This window comes from Canis lupus, chromosome 19 (assembly GCF_048164855.1).
Source record: "Canis lupus baileyi chromosome 19, mCanLup2.hap1, whole genome shotgun sequence".
In the NCBI taxonomy this organism is placed as follows: Eukaryota; Metazoa; Chordata; class Mammalia; order Carnivora; family Canidae; genus Canis; species Canis lupus.
The window spans coordinates 50,224,298-50,245,583 of NC_132856.1; the positions used below are offsets into that span (position 1 = coordinate 50,224,298).

The window sequence follows — 21,286 nt, forward strand, 5'->3', positions numbered from 1 at the left end:
TGCGTGGATGTGAGGGGCGGTGCTAACATTACGCATGCGCACGGCGGTGCCGCGGGTTGCGCGGGAAAGAGGAGGAGCGCGCGTTCAGGTGTGAGGGGTGGTGACGGCCTCCGGGCTCACGGTGTTCCGCGGCCACCTGTGGGTTCTGGCTTCCCCTGGAGGCCCTAGTCTGGACATTCCACACTTTTAGGTGGCCGAGGTGGAGTTAGTGTGGGTCTGGACACCGGAGGTCGGGTCCACAGAGCTCGGGCCTCGGGCCTTCCCGCCCTTCAGCTCCAGATCCCCGGCCACCTGGGCTCCGTGAGGGCCAACTTTGCCTTTTATTTTCTCAAAAAATCCTAACGCAAATAATTTAAACTAATTGTTCCCCAACAGATTCAGGCACACCTACTCAGTTCCTGATAAGGACAGAGGGACCTTGACAACTTCGGTGGCCCAGGTCGGTTTGGGCTTGTCTGGCCCCCAGTGCCCCCAGGAGCCGGTCTGTGGTGAATCCTGCTTCCAGGGCCCCAGGCAACCCGCCCACCCGGGGTTCCCTGAGCCTTTGAAGGGCCACAGGTGGTTCCTTCCAGAATCCTCAGGTATCTCTGGAAAGGTCTCAGACCACAGCTGGGGAGGGGGCTTCACATAGCCTGTCCCAATTTAGGGACTGGAGCTGGGGTGGCCAGGGTTTCCTGGATGGGCAGATGGGCAGTTCCTTCTGCTCTCAGCAGCGTGGAGAAGCTTTGAATTCTTACCCGGCCATGGCCCAAGGTGGCTGGGACTCCCCTAAATGTGTTTCCTCAGGGTCCAGCTTGTGCTCCCCCCACCCCCGCTCTGGGGGTGGGCAGCCAGATGGGCAGAGGTGGGGTAAGGGTGGCTTCTGTCCTAAGCCAGGGTCACTGGTCTGTACCCAGGGACAGGAACTACTTGTAATGATTTTGCTCATTGTTTTCAGATTTTTCCAGAAACAGATAAAATGAGTAAGAGGAAAAAGCTTCGGACTTCAGGTATTTAGAGCAAGTTGACCCTGTTTTACTGCTGCATTTGGTTATAGGAGGAATGTAGTCTTATTTGTTGCAGAAATGCTGACATGACCACATCAAGCTGTTTGGGGGAAAAAGGGTGATTTAATACATGCTGGTAGGAAAATTATAAATTGTGCAAAGTGCATACAGTAAGAAGTGAAAGCTTTCTGGAGCTTCCTCCAGCCTCTAGTGGGATCCCATAGCCTAAGGCCAGGGGTGCACTCTCGGAGACGACCTTTGGATAGAGCTACAAGGTCTTTGACATGCTACAAGGCCATAGGGTGTGTGGTAAGTGTTCCCTCTGGAACCAACACCCTGGCTTCGTCTCAGCTCTCTGGCTTGCCACGTGATGGCAGATGACTCTGTATCTCAGTTTCCCCCTTCTGTAAGTAGAAGATAATAAAGCCACCTACCCTTTCCATTCAAATAATGATTCTCTACCTGGTTTGAGGAGGATTTTTTGCACCTCAGAGGAAGTTGGGAATGTTTAGAGATGTTTTCGTTTCCACAAATAATGTATGGGGGTGGGGAGCTATTGGCATTTAGTGGCTTGAGGCCAAGGATGTGCTAATTCTTATAATGCACAGGACAGCGCCCACAATACAGAATGACCTGGCCCCAAATGTCAACAATACTGAGGTGGAGAACTCTGCCCTAGAGCTCAAATGTGGGTTAGTATTTGTAAAGCATGGAGGATAGACCACTGGTAGTACACAAGTGGCTGCTGCTGTTATGATTCTCCTCCCAGGCTTTAAAAAAAGCAAGCAAATTTTTCATTCTGAAATAATTTGGGGCTTAAAGAAAACTTGGAAAAAGAGTTCAGAGTTTTTGTTTGTTTGTATGTTTAAAGATTTTATTTATTTATTTATTTATTTATTTATTTATTTATTTATTTATTTATTCATGAGAGACACAGAGAGAGGCAAAGACATAGGCAGAGGGAGGAGAAGCAGGCTCCCTATGGGGAGCCTGATGCGGGACTTGGTCTCAGGACCCCAGGCTCACGGCCTGAGCCGAAGACAGACGTTCAACCACTGAGCCACCCAAATTCAGTTTTTCTACCCTACCTCCAGCTTCCCCTAAGGTTAATATCCAGCACAACCACGGGACAATGATCAATCACAGGACAGCATAAAAAGCCAGGAAATGAACCTCAGTACACTACTTTTTCCAAACCCTTTTGGTATATGCACAAATACAGTGTTGTGTTGTGTTTTTGGGGTTTTTTTTGTTTGTTTGTTTTTTACTAGAAAATAGAAGCATCACACACACTAATCTTTAATCCCCATTTTTCACTTTATGGAATATCGTGACCATCTTTACTTATTAATATACATGTACAATTTCCTCAGGGACAAAGTAAAATACCCAGCATTACATAGCATAGCTCTATATCCCTCTCATTGTCGAAGATCATTTAAACTTCTTCAAAGTTCGGAAATGACTACTTACTGGTTAATGAGGTTATAGAGTAGCACTCATTTTTTCCCACAATGTGGGACAGAAAAATTAGCAATGGATTGAAAATGTTTTGTGTAGAGATGAGCAACAGACTGCTCGGAAACAGGAATTTCACTGACCTTGGAAGGGGAAGCTGGGGACAGCCAAGCCCACCCAACGTCAGGTCATTTGGGGCTTCTCTTGGCAGTGGGATCCCTAGCTCAGTGGACTGCAGGCTGGCCCAGGACAGCTGTTTCTGGTGTCCTGGAAGGGGTGGGGACAGAGAAAGACGATTCTGGCAGGTGGTGAAAGAAGCCCTTCCTTCCCAACATCTTTGGCCTTTGGTGTTGAACATAAGGTTCTGCCTTTAGTTTTTCTTAAATTAGTCCTGTGGGGACAGATCACAGGAAGGAAATAAGAGGCTCTTCACTTCTGTTGATATTTTGTTTTTTATTTGGTGCACATGTCCGTTGGGTGAGCAGGGTGAGCTAATGTTTGGGCATCTTAAGAAACCAAATAAACAAAGCTGCTCGATTTTGCCTCTTGGCAGACCACAAGGTGGGAATGTGCTTGTATAAGAAACATTCCTTGGAGCCTTGCTCTGAGTGCAGCACTGAGGTGGACACCTAAGCAAGGTAGGGTGACAGGACAAGGATGAGATCAAAGGGTGCAACAGATTCAGTTCCTGCCCTCAAGACCCTCAGGGTCTAGTCAGGGGAGAAAGAAAAATGCTTCTCACTGAGAACACTGATCAAATTCGCAGCAGTAGGGTAAACTTCTAAACAAACACACCGTAACTTACAGAATCCAGACATTACAAGAAAGTCAAAAAGTCATGGTGATCTACTGGGGCACAGTCAAGTGAATGCTAATGAGGACCCTGGTGATCAGTGTTGGGGAGAGAGAGCTCATTAGGTGGGTTTACTTTAAGGTGTGTAAGGAGCTGAAGTTGGAAAGTGTGTACTTGACTGACCTTCAGAAAGATCAGGCCAGGGTCTGTTTGCCTTTTTGTTCTCACTGTGTGGTCAGAGGCACAGTACATAGTAGGTGCTCAACAAATGCTCAGATACACTTAAGTGTGCAGACTCTGGAGTTGGACTGACTGGATCCCATGCCAGATTGCTTGGCTTCCATATGCCTCAGCTTTTTTATCTATAAGATGGGTGTAACAGTGGGACCCTACCTTGAAGTTTTGTCATAAATGCCCAACTTCTCAGGACAGCGTCTGTCATGGAACTTACTAGATTCAACCCTTATCATTTGTTTTTTGAATGATTAGGTTGGGGCCAGGTTTGAGGAGGTCTTACAAGTTGGCCACCATTGGCAGTTTCTGTGTAAGGGGGTTGCTTTCATTCTGCAAATAGGTGTTAGGCTCTTAATTTTTTTTTTTTTTCACTGATAGGGAAGGTATTGCAGAGATACAAGGGACCAAGGGACAACTGGGACATCACTTTCCTAGCACTCTATAATTCTAGGGCCTAGTTTTCCCAGAACAGATAATCTGCAGGAATCACAGAAAACTAGAGTGGCACATAATTTAGTACTATCTGTGTTTCTGGTGGTGATCTCTGTTTTATACTTGTGTTTATTTAATCATTTACCAAGTATTTATTGAGCATCAGCAGTGCACTAGATGATCTTCTAGGCACTTGAGACTCAGCAGACAGTGATACAGGCCCCTCGTTGTATTGAGGGAGATAGAAAAAAAAACAATACATCAGGTAATGGCAAAAAAAACTGTGTAGTGGGGGCGCCTGGGTGGTTCAGTTGGTTAAACGTCCAACTTGATTTCCACTCAGGTCATGATCTCAATGTTGTGAGATTGAGCCCCTTGTCGGGCTCTGTGCTGGGTGTGGAGCCTGCTTAAGATTCTTTCTCCCTGGGGCACCTGGGTGGTTTAGTGGGTGAGTGTCTGTCTTTGACTCAGGCTGTGATCCCGGGGTCCTGGGATCAAGTCCCACATTGGGTTCCCCATAGGGAGCCTGCTTCTGCCTCTGCCTGTGTTTCTGCTTCTCTCTCTCTGTGTATCTCATGAATAAATAAATAAAATCTTTAAAAAAGAAAAAACAAAAAAAGATTCTTTCTCCTTTCCCTCCTCTCTCACTCTCCATCTTAAAAAAAAAAAAAAAAGGCTGTGAAATGAATAAAACAGAGCATGGATCTAAAAGGGTGTGCTCTATAAAGAAGTCAGGGATGACCATTTGAGGTAACATTTGAGCTGAGACTCAAGGAAGCCAGTACACACCTCTCACCACCTTCCCAGGGAGATAGTTGGCTGAGCCAGGTCGTCTTGTATAGTTTGATGCTAGGCCAACTCAGGTAAAAAGCCTTTGAATGGCATGATCACCTAAGATCTTGGACAAGGTGCCATCCCATCTCTCTCTCCAGGCTAGAGTCAGAACAGGGGTTTCTACCCTTGGAATAAGCTTGCTCATTTCAAGCAGTGGCCCTGTCAGGTTTGGTTGTCAGCCATGGCAGTGCGTGCCCCCTGTATTTCCCATCCCTTTTTCTTTCTCTCTAAACCAGGAGGAGGAGTCCGTCCTCCAAAGGCCCCAAAGAACCCAAGGCTAGGAGACTCTGGCGGGCCCCCGCAGAGTTCTGAGCAGAGCTCTTTGTGTCTCCCTGAAGAGTCAGAAGGCAGATCAGGACCCATTCCCTCTGCAGAGCAGAGAACAGAGGAACCAGTACAGGCACTCTCCAGGTAGGTGGCTTGGAACATTCCAGCAAGCCTCCCCACCAACAGTGGACATAGCACAGCAGCCCAGTAAACAGGATAAGGGGTGGTGGCCAACATGACCCATCTAACTCCATACCTCCCCTTTGGGGGTTCAGGGGCCCTCAGATTGCTTCTCAAAGTCTTCTTCCCCAGACTCTCCTCTTTAGCAAGAAAAAGTTTATATTTTAACCATAAGCAAGGAAAACCTTGGATTTTTCAAGGTCACTTAATAATAGAATGCATCTTGTCCTGTCTACTGGTCAAATCCATGTTTATCCTGTATTCCCTCTTAACCAAGAAAAGATTGATGGAGTTGTGGGTCTGCAAAATAATAACCCATTGGGAGATAGCAATTATTATGTGCCAGATAGTGTACTAATAATAAACACTTTACACCTATCCGTTTGTTTAACCCTCATGGCACTGTGAGATTTTTATCTCCATGTCACAGGTGAGGACTCTGAGACTTCAAGAGATCAAATGACTTACTTGCCCAAGGCCATTGAGCTGGCACAGGGCAGGCTGGGGATCTGGCTGTGTCTGGCTCCTGTGTTCCTAACCACCATGGTTTCCTAGCTCCCGTCTTCGATTTTTTTTTTTTTTCAGAAATATGTAATTAAGCACAGTGAGCTAAAAAGGAAGATCTGGAGAATAGTTTGTTCATGGGGTTAAACCACATGTAACTAGAGCAAAGTAGAAAGGGTTAGCAGGAGTTAGGAGAAGGAGGGCTCCTGCTACTAGAGTCTTCAGAGAAAGCCTCATGGATTGGTCAGCCAAATTTTCTGAATAAACAATTGGAGCACACGGTCTGACCAAAAGAACTTTTGGGGGATGAAAGGTATGTGATCTCAGATTATTTTAGTCTTAGAACTAAAGGCAGCACTGCTGTATGTGTGATAGGAAGAGGGGTCACATATCACACTTAAACCATTCTCCTGGGCGCACAGTATCACTGTGCTCCTCACTCCTGGAGAGGCCAACAGGGCTTAGGGGGTCCCAGGAACTTCCCCTTTTGCTGTTTGAGTCCATAAGAGTAGTCAGAACCCACATAAGTGGGTTCCCACCCTCTTTTTTGTTTTTGTTTTTAAAATCTTTTTTTAAGGAACTCCTGGGTGGCTAAGCGGTTGAGCGTCTGCCTTCGGCTCAGGGCGTGATCTGGGTCCTGGGATAGAGTCTCACATCAGGCTCCCTGTGAGGAGTCTGCTTCTCCCTCTGCGCCTCTCTCTGTCTCTCTCATAAATAAATAAATAAAATCTTTTTTTAAAATACCATGTTCATAAAAAAAATACCATGTTCATAGAAGTATAACAGAAAAAAACAACAACATAAAGCAAACTTAACACATCTACGTTAAGAAATGAAATCTTAGGGATCCCTGGGTGGCGCAGCGGTTTGGCGCCTGCCTTTGGCCCAGGGTGCGATCCTGGAGACCTGGGATTGAATCCCACATCGGGCTCCCGGTGCATGCAGCCTGCTTCTCCCTCTGCCTATGTCTCTGCCTCTCTCTCTCTCTTTCTGTGTGACTATAATAAATAAATAAAAATAAAACAAGAAATGAAATCTTAGCCAATACTTTAGAGGCCACCCAAACAACCCATTCCAGTTAAAAATTTTCAAACAAACAAATAAATAAATAAAAATAAATAAAATTTTTCAAACACTCTTGCTATCACTATCTAGATGTATTCTGTCTCTATAAGCTCCCCAATACAACTTAAACCTGTTACTGTATCTTCAGGCTTTTTCCTCTTTCACTTCCAAAGTTGAAATCTTGAAGTTTTAGTTCCAGATTTTAATCTTTTTTTTTAGCAACATACACATCTGCATTTATTTAGATATAACCATAAGTCTCACATGCTTTATAAAAAGACCTAATTTTTTTAGAGTAGTTTTAGGTTTACAATAAATTTTTTTAAAGATTTTATTTATTTGAAAAAAAAAAAGATTTTATTTATTTGAAAGAGACACATATATAGAGCATGAGACGGAGAAGGCAAGCACGAGCAGGGGAAAGGGCAGAGGGAGGAGAAGCAATCTCCCCATTGGGCAGGGAGCCTGATACAGGGCTCAATCCCAGACACTTTGGTTTACAGTAATATTGGAGAGAAGGTATGGAGATTTCTCATACACTACTCCCCATTATTGCCATCCCACCAGAGCAGTACATTTGTTACCAAGGATGAACTTGCAGTGACACATGCTAATCACCCAAAATCCACAGTTCACTTTAGAGTTCATTCTGTGCTATATGTTCTCTCTTTTTTTTTTAAAGAGATCTTATTTATTTATTCATGATAGACATAGAGAGAGAGAGAGGCAGAGACACAGGCAGAGGGAGAAGCAGGCTCCATACTGGGAGCCGGACGTGGGACTTGATCCCGGGACTCCAGGATCACGCCCTGGGCCAAAGGCAGGCGCTAAACTGCTGAGCCACCCAGGGATCCCTGTGCTGTATGTTCTGCGGGCTTGGGCAAATGCAGAATGACACGTATCCACCATTATAATCTCATACAGAGTATTTTTGCTGCCTAAAGTTCCTGTATCCTGTCCATCCCTCCCTTCCCCACCCTGGCACCATCTTTTTATTGTCTTCATAGTTTTGCCTTTTCCAGAATGTTACAGAGTAGTAATCATACAGTGCTTTCAGACTGGCTTCTTTCACTTAGAAATACGCATTTAAGTTTCCTCTTGGTCTTCTCATGGCTTGGTAATTCATTTCTTTAGTACTGAATAATATTCCATTGTCTGGGTGCACACAGTTTACGTATCAATTTACCCACTAAAGGCTGCCTCCATTGCTTCTGCATTTTGGCAATTACGAACACACTTGCTTTTTTAGATACTGTGTTTTTTGTGTCTATAACTTCCTTTTCTCTGGAATTTGCAGAGTTGGGGGTTAGAGTGTCATTGCAAATGAGAATTCCTATTCTTATCTCAGGAGCCAATTCCTGAGATTATAAGGGTAAACTGCTGCCAGAGCAGACAGCTTGGATTTTAGGTGTGGGTCTTCACACCCTTCTTGGCAGCCAAGTGTCACCCTAGGCACACTGTTCCCCTTCTCCATCCCACCCTCTCTAAGCAGGTGCTCCAGGGCCTCCCTTACAGGAGACTGAGTACTACTTTGCCTTTGGATTCATCCTGTTTGTCTCACCACATGCACTGACAGCCTCCCAGGACTTCAGAACCTCCTGTTTTGTCTTTCTCCACCCAGCTCCCATGATGAGGAAGCAGGAGCTCCCTCCAGGCTCTTTGGGCAACCAGAAAAGGGGCCGGTTCCCTTTGCTCTTTCTCAGGTGAGCCTGTTTTATGGCCTCATGTATGAACCAATGACACTGCCTCCCTTAAGCTGGAGTTCTTGTCTCTATCACCAGCATGCTGACAGACTGGTAGGACTGTGGGCTGGGGACAGAGGGCAAGGGCTGCATTGAGGCTGCCAGAAAGGAACTGGTTTGGCATTTGCTTTCTGAAACCTCATTCCTCCCCTTATCTTTATTGTTGTTTTGTTCTTATTGTATCTGGTTCACAGAACTCAGCCAGGAGGTATGTCCCCCAGTTTGCAAAACTCAGGAAGACAGCAACAAGACAAGCAGAGCTGAAGGAAGAGGACCTTGGGAGTGGAGCCCCTAAAATCAGCCAGGTGAGCCCAGTAGACACAAGCGTCTTGGACCAGCCTTGGCAGCTGAGTTCAGCCTTGGTTTTCTTTGGCACTGGCTAGACCTGCACTCATCTAGATGCCCCTTTTCTTTTTTTTTTTTTTTTTTTTTTTTATAATTTTTTTTTAGTTTTTATTTATTTGTGATAGTCACAGAGAGAGAGAGAGGCAGAGACATAGGCAGAGGGAGAAGCAGGCTCCATGCACCGGGAGCCTGATGTGGGATTCGATCCCGGGTCTCCAGGATCGCGCCCTGGGCCAAAGGCAGGCGCCAATAGATGCCCCTTTTCAGTACACCATGCTACAGATGTCTGTGGAGCTCATGCTCATACAGGCCTGTATGAGGTGTTCAGGATAGCTGTGCTTGCAGCAAAATGGTCAAGGCTGCGGCCTTCTTCCCCAGGTTGTGTGAGAGTAGTAAAAACACAGAAAACAGCCCACATTCTATCCCTGAACCTCTTTACTTCTTGGAAGCTTTTGTGTGGTTTGGGGCAAGGGGTGGGTCTTACAATGTATTCTCATCCTTTCCACTCTGAGCTCTGGGGGTGATGACATCTCTGGCAACAGAAGCCCCTACCAAAGTGAGTGGTGGATATTCCCAGAAGCCATGTTTATAATCATCCCAAATTGGGAACACCCAGATATCCTTCAATGGGTGATTGGCTGGACACACCATGGAACACAACCTAGCAATAAAAGAGGATACAAACTAGTGATACACGCAACAATCTGGATGGATTTCCAGGGCATTATGTGGAGTGGAAAAAGCCAGTCCCAGAATGTTATACGCTGTAGGGCTCTATTTGCATAACATTATTGAAATGAGAAAATTATAGAAATGGTGGGTAGGTTAGTGGTTGCAGGGAGTTGGAGCAGGTGGGTAGGGTGGGAGGGAGGCAAGTGTGGCTACACTTGGCAGCACAAGGGATCCTGTGTTGGAGATTTTCTATATCTTATCTGTGTGGTGGATGCACAACGTCTACTGCAAGAGGACTGTATAGAACATCATACACACATGTAAACAGGTATAAGTCAAGCTAGAAAGCCAGATAAGTTCAGTGGACTTTATCAGTGTCAATATCTGGATTGTGATATTATACTCGAGTTAGGCAAGATGTTACCAATGGAGAAAACTGAGTAAAGGGCATGAGGAGTCTTCCCCATCGTTTCTCATATCTATATATAAATCTATGATGATCTCACTAAAAGGAGTCGGGACACCTGGCCAGCTCAGTTGGTGGAGCATGCAACTGACTCTTGATCTTAGGTTTGTGAGTTCGAGCCCCATGTTGGGCATAGAGCTTACTTATAATAAAATTAACTAATAAGAGGGGTCGTAGCTTCACTTTTGACGGAAAATGTGCGGGAAATGCTATGTGTAACTCAGTGAGTGGTTGCCAGTGGCTTCACTGAAGCCAGATTGACAGGCTCTGACCTTCAGTGATCTGATATTTGCAGGGCAGACCCTCCTAGAATGGTTGGGCCTCTTTGGTATAGGGAGGTACTGGCAGAGGTATGTCCCTCAGCAGTGATCCCTGTATGAAAGAGGCATGGGAAAGGGGACAGCTGCTGTCTCTAGAGTGCCCTTGGGTACAGACCTCAGTCCCTACCTATCAAATGTAATTATTTGTAGTCCAGTTTGAAGGGAGAGTTGATGGCATGGATGTGAGGTGAAGGGAGGTGATGGGTTGACTCCAGGATTTGGGGCCTGAATAGCCTGAAGAATGGAGTTGCTGTAGTTGAGACAGGGAGCCTCTGAGGGCATACTCAGGAGCTGGTGTTGGTTGTGTAACATTGGAGGTGACCAGGAGATTTCCAGGTGGAAATGTCAGCTACTAGCATCGTGAGTTGGGGGAGATCCAGGGGGTGCAGTGGCTCTGCAGGTTTAGGCCTCAGGGTCTGGATTGGACTGCCATCTACCTAAAGGACAGTATCATTCTACATAAATCCCAGCCAGAAACCTCCTCTTTCCCACCCTATTATGGTCATCTCTATCTCCGTTAGTGACATTTCACTTCTTCCTCTTGCTCTTCTTTTTACCTTGAAATAAGTATAGATTCATAGAAATTTGCAAAAACGGCATGGACCCAAGTGTCCTTCAATAGATGAACAGATAAACAATGTGGCATATCCATACGATGGACTATTATTTCAGTCTTAAAAAACAAAGACATTGGGCAGCCCTGGTGGCGCGGCGGTTTAGCACCGCCTGCAGCCCAGTGTGCGATCCTGGAGACCTGGGGTTGAGTCCCACGTCCGGCTCCCTACATGGAGCCTGCTTCTCCCTCCACCTGTGTCTCTGCCTTTCTCTCTCTGTGTGTCTCTCATGAATAAATAAATAAATAAAACCTTAAAAAAAAAAGACATTCTGACACATGCTACAATATAAATGAACCTGGAGGATATTATGCTCAATGAAATTAGTCAGCCGGAGAAGGGTAGATGCTATAAAATTCCACTTATAGGAGGTCCCTAGAGGAGTCAGATCCATAGAGGCAAGGGGTCCTGGGTGTCTCAGTTGGTTAAGCATCTGACTCTTAATTATTTTGGTCATGATCTCAGGGCTGTGATATCAAACCCTGAGTTGGGTTCTATGCTGGAGCCTGCTTAAGATTCTCTCCCTCAAAAAAAAAAAAAAAAAAAAAAAAAAGATTCTCTCCCTCTGGGACACCTGGGTGACTCAGTGGTTGAGTATCTGTCTGCCTTTGGCTCAGGTAGTGATCCCAGGGTCCTAGGATGAGTTCCACATCAGGCTCCCTGCAAGAAGCCTGCTTCTCCCTCTACCTATGTCTCTGCACCTCTCTCTGTGTCTATCATGAATAAATAAATAAAATCTTAAAAAAGAAAGATTTCAACTGCCTCTCCCCACCTCCACCCTCAATATATGCTCTCTCGTGCGCTCTCTCTCTCTAAAAAAAATTTTTATTTATTTATTTTTTTGTAGAGGCAGAAAGTTGGTGGATGCCAGGGGCTGGGAGAGAGGGATAGGGAGTTGTTTAACAGGGACAGAATTTCAGTTTGGGAAGGTAAAAAGAGTTCTGGAGATGGATGGTGGCAATGTTTGCACAACAGTGTAAATGTACTTTATACCACTGAACTGTACACTTCAAGATGGTTAAGATGCTGAGTTTTACGTAATGTGTATTTTACCACAACTAAAAACAAAACAGTACAGAGAGGTCCGTGTGTGCTTTCCTCTAGTTTCCACCAGTGGTCACGTGTTCTAAAACTAGCATCGATTGCCAACACCAGGCAACTGACATGGGCACAATCCACAGGCCCCCTTGATTTTTGTATCCTTGTTCTAAGAGTCCCTGTGTGCCTGTTGGTGGTGGAAAGGAGCTGATGGAAGGAGAAATTCCTGTGCTTCTGGTTACCCCTCCAGCCCCTGGCTCTGACTATGCCCAGCACTGGTACTGAACCCTACTTGGGTACATCCTGTGCAGCATCTGAGATTTTGTACAGGGACAATTACAACTAGAAAAATCTTGGGGCACCTGAGTGGCTCTGTTGGTTAGGTGTTCGATTCTTGATCTCAATTTAGGTCTTGATCTCAGGGTCGTGAGTTCTAGCCCCATATTGGGCTCCACACTGGGCATGGTGCTTACTTTATTTTTTTTTATTTTTTTTTTATTTATGATAGTCACAGAGAGAGAGAGAGAGAGAGGCAGAGACATAGGCAGAGGGAGAAGCAGGCTCCATGCACCAGGAGCCCAATGTGGGATTCGATCCTGGGTCTCCAGGATCGTGCCCTGGGCCAAAGGCAGGCGCTAAACCGCTGCGCCACCCAGGGATCCCTGGTGCTTACTTTAAAAAAAAAAAAAAAAAAATCTCTAGAATGATTCCTTATTGAAAACTCAAAGCTGAGTCTTTTTCTCTCCACAGGAAACACCACTAGAGCCGAGTGCCCAGCAGGCCAGAAGGAATTCCTTCCTATGGGAGGAATCCCTAGGGCTTATTCCCTGGGAGGCCAGGGAGCTGGATGCCCAGACTCAGGTAGACAGCACCCACCCTGAGCACAGAGACCAAAACTCCATGACACCTGTGCCTGGCAGTGGGGATCCTCAGCCCTCAACCTCCACTGATGCCTCTCCAGAATGGGACACAGTGCCCTTGGCCTCCGTAAGGGCCCAGGACCACCTATTGGAGCAAGGAACCAGCACACCAGATGGTGAAAGCAGGGAAGGTTGTTGGGTTCTAGGCTATCATGGCCAGAAAGGGCTCCTGCTGAGCGGAGATGCTGAAGAGAAAGAGTCAGACCAAGGAGCACTTCAGGAAGCAAGTGCCCAAGGGGGAGCAGAAGCTGACCTGCCTGAGAGGTGTCAAGAAGAAGGAGACAGTGTCCTAAGTTCCATTACTCAGGACACAGAGCCCAGATCTGCAGCCCAGGGCCTCTCTGACCCCATACAGATGCCCAGCAAGACTGGCAGGGAAGCAGAACAGAGTTGTAGCAGTCCAAGATATTCCTCCCTTGGGACTGTTGTCATCACGGATGTGAGCACAGACCCCACTGAGCCAGAACAGAGGGCTCCAGAGGTGGCCAGGCCAGATGAACAGGCCAACACCAAGGCACCTACCTGTCCCAGTGGGAAGGCCCCTGATGGAGGGTGCAGTGGGGCCCTACTCAGTTGCATATCTCTCACTGGGGATACAGGATGTAGAGGGGAGGCAGGGTGGGAAGGCAAGCCCCCTGGCAACATCCTGGGGGGCCCTGCAGCCTCCCAGGCTCTGGATCACAGCATAAGAGAGCCCACAATAGGTGCTAGAGATTCCAGTCTTCTAGCCTCGGAAATGGGTCCAGATGTTGATCCGACAAAGGTGCCTGGCCTGGATCAAGATGGGCTGGGAAGTGTGTGTATGCTGCCTTTGCTCTTGCAGCCTGCAGGTAAAAAAACAGCTGAGTTAAGTCACGAGAGCCCTGAACAAGACCTTGAGGGGTTCAGTCTGTCTCTTGGAGCCTTTGTTCCACCGCCAAACAGAGAAACAGTGGGTGGCCTTTCCCAGGAGGCCAGAGCCTGCCAGGACAGCATAGATGCCCCTGCGGCCCCCACAGGCTGGTCTGCATGCCCTCCTGGCTCTGTAGACCAGGCTGTTTTGGGGGAGTCCCTAGCTTTGGAACCTGACTTTGTGCCAGACAGCCAGATGCAGAAGGCCCTGGAAGCCCCTGACTTTGAAACCTCACATGAGCAGGTAAGAGTTTCCCCATGTTATAGCAGACCATCCCAGGATAGGTGTCACATGGCCACAAACCTATCCCAAACTACCCATTAGGGTGTGTATGGGATTTGGGTACATGGCCATCTGTCTATATGGCATTCAGGTCTAGGGGAATGAGTTGCAGCTTTGGTGCGTATGGAGTCAGTGGTTTTCCAGAAAGAATAGATCTGCCTTTCTGTAAGGGGTCTGTCTATATGGGAGCTAAAGAGCCCCAGGCAGTGAAACGCATGCATTCTGTCAGCCTGGGCAGAGTTGATGGAAGTCCTCCTTTCCTTGACCGGAGCCCTCAGGTTTACCCACCCTCTCCACACTTCAGGGCCTGGCCCTGGCTGGAGGTTTCTGAGAGATATAAAGAGGATGCCTGAGACCTTGAGGGGTAACTTGGAAAAAAGCCAGCCATGTCAGAACTGGGCTTGGGGGCCAGGACTTCAATCCCCAGTTGGGAGAGAGGTTTTGCCCATTTTGAGGGTCATTTCAAGGTTCTGATATGATTTTTTTTTCAAACATATACACAGAATTTTGCTTTCCTGCTAGAATTTGTAGGGACTTTGCTTCCTTCAGGGATCTGCCTGCCCAACATCACGTTCCCCAGCTACTGAGCCTATGCAGGCCATTGGTGTTCACCTGTCTGGGAAGGTGGCAGCTTTGCTTTGGCCCCACCCCCAAGGGAGCACCACATCCCTGACCACTGGCACACCTGAGTCTGGGTTAAGTGCTTTGCAGTCACACCTTGGGAGGTAGGTGGTTCTCTTTCCACATACTGGGTGTAGTTAAGAAGCTCCAGGAGTTCAAGCACCTGCCCAAGGTGACGCAGCTGGGAGGGAAGCAGGCTGGGTCTGCTCCCACATTGGCCTGATTCTGCAGCTGTGCCTCAGTTGTCCTGTCTTGGAGCACAGAGCCTGACTTGCTTTACAAACAGTGGCCTCTGTTTCTTCGGCTGTCCTGTTGAGATGTTTAAAAAATTAATTCAGTTACATGCTTATCAAGAGTCTGCTCTGCCAGGAGTTAACAGATTAGGCGTGGTCCCTACTCCTATTCCCGTGAGGTTTGTGGTAGTACCATTCCCACCTGTCTTCCAGAGTGAACATTTTGTAGCCTATCATTTTGGCACTTAAAGAGTCTTTTCATAGGACACGGCCTTGAAACACAAGCATAGTGTTTCATCTGGTACCCCAGCTGAAGAAAGCCAGCTGTTCCAGCCTTAGAGGGGAATGCCGCTGGGTTGGGCAAATATGGATCTCCAAGGTACCGCCTTCCCAAGGGAGGGTGAAGGGCCATTTTTTTACCCTTGACAATGTTTATCTGCAAGGTGACTTCAGACCAAGCCCTCCCTGCCACATGTTGGCCCCCGGCTCCTGTGTCCCCCCTTCTCAATCACCAGATGAGCAACATGGAAAGCAAGTCACAGTGCAGTCCAGTCTTAGAGTTTGAACACAGTCACTGGGATAGGTAGGCATTCAGGTACTGACACAGTTGAAATATTGTAACTGAAGCCTCATCCCTTGAAAAATATAAACTCCTCCTTTGGAAAGAAGAGCAGTCTGAGTTACCCCCAGCCTCTGGCTGTTGGGTATTGGCTAAAGGAGAAGCAGTTGGGATATTTAGTGGCATCCAGCAGGCAGAGGAACAAGCCCCTCTTGATAGGCTGCCAGTGACTTTGGGCTTTGAAAACACTAAGGAATCTGCAGTGCAGGGAACCAGCAAACAGCCGAGGTGGTCAGACCTGACAGGCTCTCCAGGGGTGGAGGTGCAGTCCTGACAAGGTTGCTGACGTCTGGGCACATTTTGTTTTGATATTGGGTGTTCCCGAACAAGTCAGGGCAACCTTAGCACAAGCAGGTTCCCACAGAAAGGTACCAGTTGGAGCCCAGCAGGAAGGCCAATGGACAGGGCCAATAGGCTACAGAGTGCAGGTGGATGGAGACAGTGGCAGCAGCGGCTAATACAAGTTATACAGCAGTGACCAGTTCCAAACCCAGGTCTCCTCACAGGAAAGTACGGTGTTTTCTTCTTATAGTAGCTCCCTTAGGATGTGACACTCACCACAGGGCTGGTGGAGCCTCTGTACACCGCTTAAGTAATGTCATTTAAAAGGGGCACCTGACTGGCTCAGTTGGTTAAGCATCTGTCTTTGGCTTAGGTCATGATCTCAGGGTCCTGGGATGGAGCCCTGCATTGGGCTCCTGCTCAGTGGGGAGCCTACTTCTCCCTTTCCCTCTGCCACTCCCCATGCTTGTGCTCTCTCACGCACTCACTCCCTCTCAAATAAATAAAATCTTTAAAAAAAATTGGGTCCTACAGCAGTGGCCTCCAGCACATTCAGTACGAGGACTGCCCTTGTGTCAAACATTTACACAAACATTACACAATGCTGGTGGGAGCAGTGGTTGGAGTATTGGGAGGGAGAATGTGCCTCAGGGCCAAGAATAGCCCAGTGAGTAGGGTGATTATGTGATACTGAGTTATATTTTAAGCCACAGAATCACTTCTATGAAACAGTAGGCCAGATGCCTAGGAGATACTGTATTGTCTCTAGGAGTCTTCCGATTCAGCACTGCTGGCATTTGGGGCCAGATAGTTCTCTGTGGTGAGGCTGTCCTTGTGCTCTAGGGCATGAGCAGCACGCTCGCCCTCTTCCCACTGGATGCCAGTAGCACTCTGCCTACCCAAAGTGTGCTGACCAATGTAAAGTGCCTAGGGGTGATCATCCCCCAGCGAGAACCCTTGGGCTACAGGCAGTTCTTTATGTCTGTTCTTTGGATTCAGGGACAATTTGCAGCTGGAAGCTGTAGCTCAAGCCCTTTATCCCATTCCTGACCCCTGACAGGGAAGAGGGGCCCGCTTTTGAAAGGACATCTTTGGAACAGATCCCTTCTTCCTCTAGGACTTTGGTCTCCCCAGAAGAAGCCCTGGACTGGCCAGTCTACCCCAGCTTGTCTCTTTTCAGAGTGACACATGTCACCTCCATGATTGAGCCTGACATTTTCCATGAAAATTAAACTGCTGTTACCATTTAGAAACTGGGTTACCTGGCCCTCTCCTCTATTAATTATAAAATTTTCCCTTACAATTTATTTGTAAAATCTGTCTCTGACACAAAACAGGTGGCTTACCTGGCTGACCTCTTCTCAACACCAGATGCCCCACCTCACCCCAGTCACGGTCACTGAGAGTCTTCTCTGTACCTTTCTAGGTACTGCAAGATGAGCAGGAGACAGTGCCACGCCTCCGTCATCAGGAACAGAGCCATCGGCCAGCACAGATCAGCCCTTCAAAAAGAACAAGCTCGGCAGGGGACACCAGGGTCAGACCTAACATTGCCCTGTCTGTTCCTTCTGAAGGGGGAGGGTGAGAGCAGCCCAGGCTAGTGGCCCCCAGGTTCAGTTGTCACAGCATCCTATCCCTTCCCTGCCCCACTTTTCTTCTGCAGGAGTCTACCTCTGTGTTCCTGGCATGGCCCAGGAGAATTAAAAGGTTCTCTGCATGACTCTTCCTACCCCGTGCAGGGCTCAGCCAGCTAGGCCATTCACATGTGTTCTCTCTTTATAGTTGTTTCCTACAGGGAGCAGGCTGGACTCTTGCTGGCCTGGCACAAGCCCACAAGCTGATGGAGGCCTTCTCACGGAGTTCCAGCTGAGGTAGGCAAGGGCTGGGAGGCTAACCCAGGGCTCTTGCCCCAGCAGCAGTCAGCCCTAAGTACCTGGGAGGGAAAAATGTCGCTGTTTTCCTGGCACTGGTGCCCCCACACTCCCCCTCACACCAGCTCTGCCTTTCCCTCAGTAGGGGAGCTGAGCCCATCTTTCACACTGTGCATGCCTCTGCTCCCTGCAAGTGGATAACTGAGGATCCTCAATCTATAGCTGAACGAGTCTCTCCCCAGGACTTCTGGGGTAGTACCCCCAGTTCCATAGGTTGTTTTAACATACTATGTGTGTTTTTCTGGAGAGAGGATCTAGAGCTTACCCCAAAAATCTGTGGAGGGGAAGGGGACCCAGACTGGGATAAAAACCACTGGCCCACGTGACCTTGGGGCCTATCCCTACTCTGGCATCCAGAGGGCCCTTTGGAGTTCCTTACTTGGCTCTGCCCTGGGGCAGGCTGCTTTCTCTCCTTCCTGTAGGCCATGGGGAGAGAGAGAGAGTGTTGGGGGATTCTCTGTCTCCACCCCAGAGCCTCTCACAGTCTGTTACCTCCCTTTGTGTCCTTTCTCCCAGCCCTACCAGCCATTAGCACTGGGCCACAATCCTCTCCTCTTACCTTATACTTGAACTGGCCCCTCTGCAGAGGCTGCGGCTTATCGATTATTCATGGCCAAGTTTCTGTTTCTGTCTGGCAAGTGTGGAGGAGGGGTGAGGGACACAACCCTTGGCAGTCTCCTTTCTCTTTCTCCTCCTCCTCCTCCTCAGGGTAGAGGGTGGCCATGTTTCCTCCTCCTGCTCATGCATACATTTGTATGTAATACCTGTTGTACCACTTGTTGCCCCACACATGCTCATGTACCCTGCATGGGGATCAGAAGCGGTTTAGTCAAAGTGGCCCTACTATTTGAGCAGAGAAGGGAGATTGATGTCTGAATCTCCAGTGGCCTCCAATGTGACCCACATGAATGTCTGGAAGCTTCTAGGCAGGTTATGGATCCAGTTCAGTGGCCTGTGGCTGAGTGAGACATGCAGAGGCTAAGGCCAGGCTGGAATGCCATCTCAGGGTCACTGAAGTGGGTGGAGTAGAACTGGAGTTCCTGTAGTGACAGCCCAGAAGACACTGACAAGCTGGGGTGTCTGAAGATTTAGGAACAGCTGTTGCCCTGAGTCCAGGAGGGCAGCCCTTTGCCCACATCCGCAGGCCACATGCATTAGATACAGTGGGTATGTGGTGCATCTACCTCTTCCATAGATACTAATACCATCCAGTGCCAGCTCTTCCAGGAACTGCTGTGGGCATGGGGGAGACAGTGTAGGACAAAACACAGGGCTTCCATCTGGTGGGGGTGGGAGGGTGAGAGACAAGCAAATTAGTCAGATGGTGGAGTGTTAAGAAAAAGACAGTGAGGAAGGGGTTAAAATTTTAACGTGGTGATCAGGGGAGGCCCCCCCTCCCCCAACAGGAGGAGACTTTTGGGAAAGAACATTCCAGGGCCCTCAGAAGTGCTCAGGGAACAGACAGGAATTCAGTGGCTGGAGCAGGGGGGGAAGGGGAGTGAGAGGGAGGGGATGGGGGTCTGGAGGTGCTGGCAGATGGTGCAGGGCTTTAAGGAGGGATGCTGGGCTGGGTTTCTATTTTCACAGCTGACCCCACCCCAGTGCTGAATGGTGGACAGGCTGTAGAGGCAGGCACTGGCGGCCAAGAAGGCTGTGGCAACTGTCCAGATGAGGACCAAGGTGGTGGGGAGAAGAGGCTGAATTCTGGGTGTGCATTTGATGGTACAGCCAGCTGGGTTGGCCATTAGGGCTCTGCCTCTGGTGGCTTCATAGCTGGAAAAGGTATTAATATTTGGAGAAGACAGCTCCAGGCCCAGCAGAAGCCCCCAGAAGAGTTTGGCAGAGCTGTCCAGTGAGGTCAGACCTCCTGTCTTCCCTCTTTCCCTGCCAGGACCTGTGTAGGGATCAAGGCCTGTGAAGCCGCCAGGATGGAGGATGCAACAGACACGGTGCAAGGTCTTATTGTTGAGCTCTCCAACCTGAAGTAAGCACTGGGCTGAGATCCACAGATGGATGGGGTGGGAGGCGTGGCAGAGGGGATGGTGGGGAGGGCCCAGTGCCTGCATTTGCCTCTGTGTGTCCACAGCCTGTGAGTATGCATGTGTGGGAGCTTATGTGAAAGCGTGAGCAGGCACTCATGCCTGAATGTGAGGTGTGGTCCCCACTCTGGGCATCTGGTGGAGCACACACAGCAAATGTTGACACTTCCACACAGCCGGCTGATCATGAGCGCCCACCGGGACCTGGAGGCCTTCAAGCGCCTCAGCTACCGGAAGGCAAGGCTGGCAGGGAAAGGCCCAGCACCCTACACATCAAAGGGAGCTGGGAATCTCCCTCCGGAGGAGCGATCCTGGAGGGATTTGTAGATTACTTCCAGACCACCTCAGGAGCGCCTTGTGTGTGCACATGTGCACAAGCTTGCAGCGCCTGTGCGTGTTTCCTCTGCTCTGGCCCCCGGAAGTTCTGCTGCTAAACAGCTGGAAACAATCCCTTGGCAGACCCCGGAAAGCCTGCAGGGCCCTGTCTGCCCCCTGGTTTACCCTATAAGATGCTCCAGCAGGTCCTAGTGGGTCCCAGAAACCTCCCCTCAGATGACCCGGAAGTCATCTTGCCATGGGAAACATCAGAGGCCAGGCCCATATCTACAGCCTCCCTTGAGAGTCAGTAAGGGACGGAACTTGCTCTTCCCTGCGGCTGCAGCAGAGGTCAGAGGCAGAAGGCTGGAGGCAGGCAGCAGGAGGCCGGCTGTGCCCCCCACCCTCCGGAAGCCAGCTGCTTCTGAGCAGAGCCCAGAGCCACCCAGATGTTTATCTAGATTTGCAAATTTCATTCTTTAGCTCAGGTTATAGGAGGTTCAGAATTTGTTTCTTTACTGGAGGAGAGAAGGGCTCCCTTTGTTGGTGGTACCTTTGTTTTTCTCCGGATTTCCATTTTATTTCTTTTGGTTAGATCATTAATAAATGATTCCCTAGTGTGGATCTGTGACCTGCTACTTGGGTTTGAGGTATTTTCAGTTCCTTAATGTTGTACCCACAAACCTCCCTAACCACTTCTTTCTCCTTTTACTTCTCATCCTCCCCAGGAAAGCAGGTTGGGCTACCGCAGGGCCCTGTGAATCAAGGGGTCCCCACAAGTTACTGAATGTGTCAGTCTCCAGGAGTGGGTCGCTGTGTGTGTGCACACATGTACGCATCCAAGCACAGACACCCCCGTATCTGTGGAGCAGCAAGCCCACTGAGGCATCATAGCCAATCACCCAGCTGGAGAGTTGACAGGTTTGCGCTCAGTGCTCAGATGGGCTCAGGTGACCTTACCCATCCTCCAAGGCACAAGCTGCTTCTAGGCCTTAGACCGGAAAAAGGCACTGGTGGTGCGGGGGGGGGGGGGGGGGGGGGGGGGGGGGGGGGGGGCGGATTGTTACTGATAAACAGCTGTGCCTGCAGGGTGCTGAGGGCCAGGCTTACACAACCCTGATGATGTTGTCATAAGCAGGTGCTGCTGTCAAACCCATTTTACAGAACATCATGCTTCAATTACATTGGTCACCAAAAGGTTG

At 48.7% G+C, this 21,286-nt stretch overlaps 1 protein-coding gene across 5 annotated transcripts; it reads left to right on the forward strand.

The window, feature by feature from the left end:
- Position 1: 1 nt before the first annotated feature.
- On the forward strand, positions 2-21,006 carry BRME1 (break repair meiotic recombinase recruitment factor 1). 5 transcript variants are annotated; one of them, XM_072787028.1, is made up of 11 exons: positions 3-88; positions 376-439; positions 938-989; positions 4,974-5,148; positions 8,375-8,456; positions 8,690-8,800; positions 12,701-14,005; positions 17,226-17,336; positions 17,582-17,670; positions 19,622-19,714; positions 20,813-21,006. In XM_072787028.1, the coding sequence occupies exons 3-11, from the start codon at positions 959-961 to the stop codon at positions 20,976-20,978; spliced, it is 2,163 nt and encodes a 720-aa protein (XP_072643129.1). In that variant the 5' UTR covers positions 3-88; positions 376-439; positions 938-958; the 3' UTR covers positions 20,979-21,006. The 5 variants fall into 5 exon arrangements, with proteins under 5 accessions (XP_072643133.1, XP_072643129.1, XP_072643131.1 ...); XM_072787030.1 differs by having other exon boundaries at positions 4-88; positions 376-581; XM_072787031.1 differs by lacking the exon at positions 20,813-21,006 and adding an exon at positions 19,946-20,706 and having other exon boundaries at positions 4-88.
- Positions 21,007-21,286: the final 280 nt, after the last annotated feature.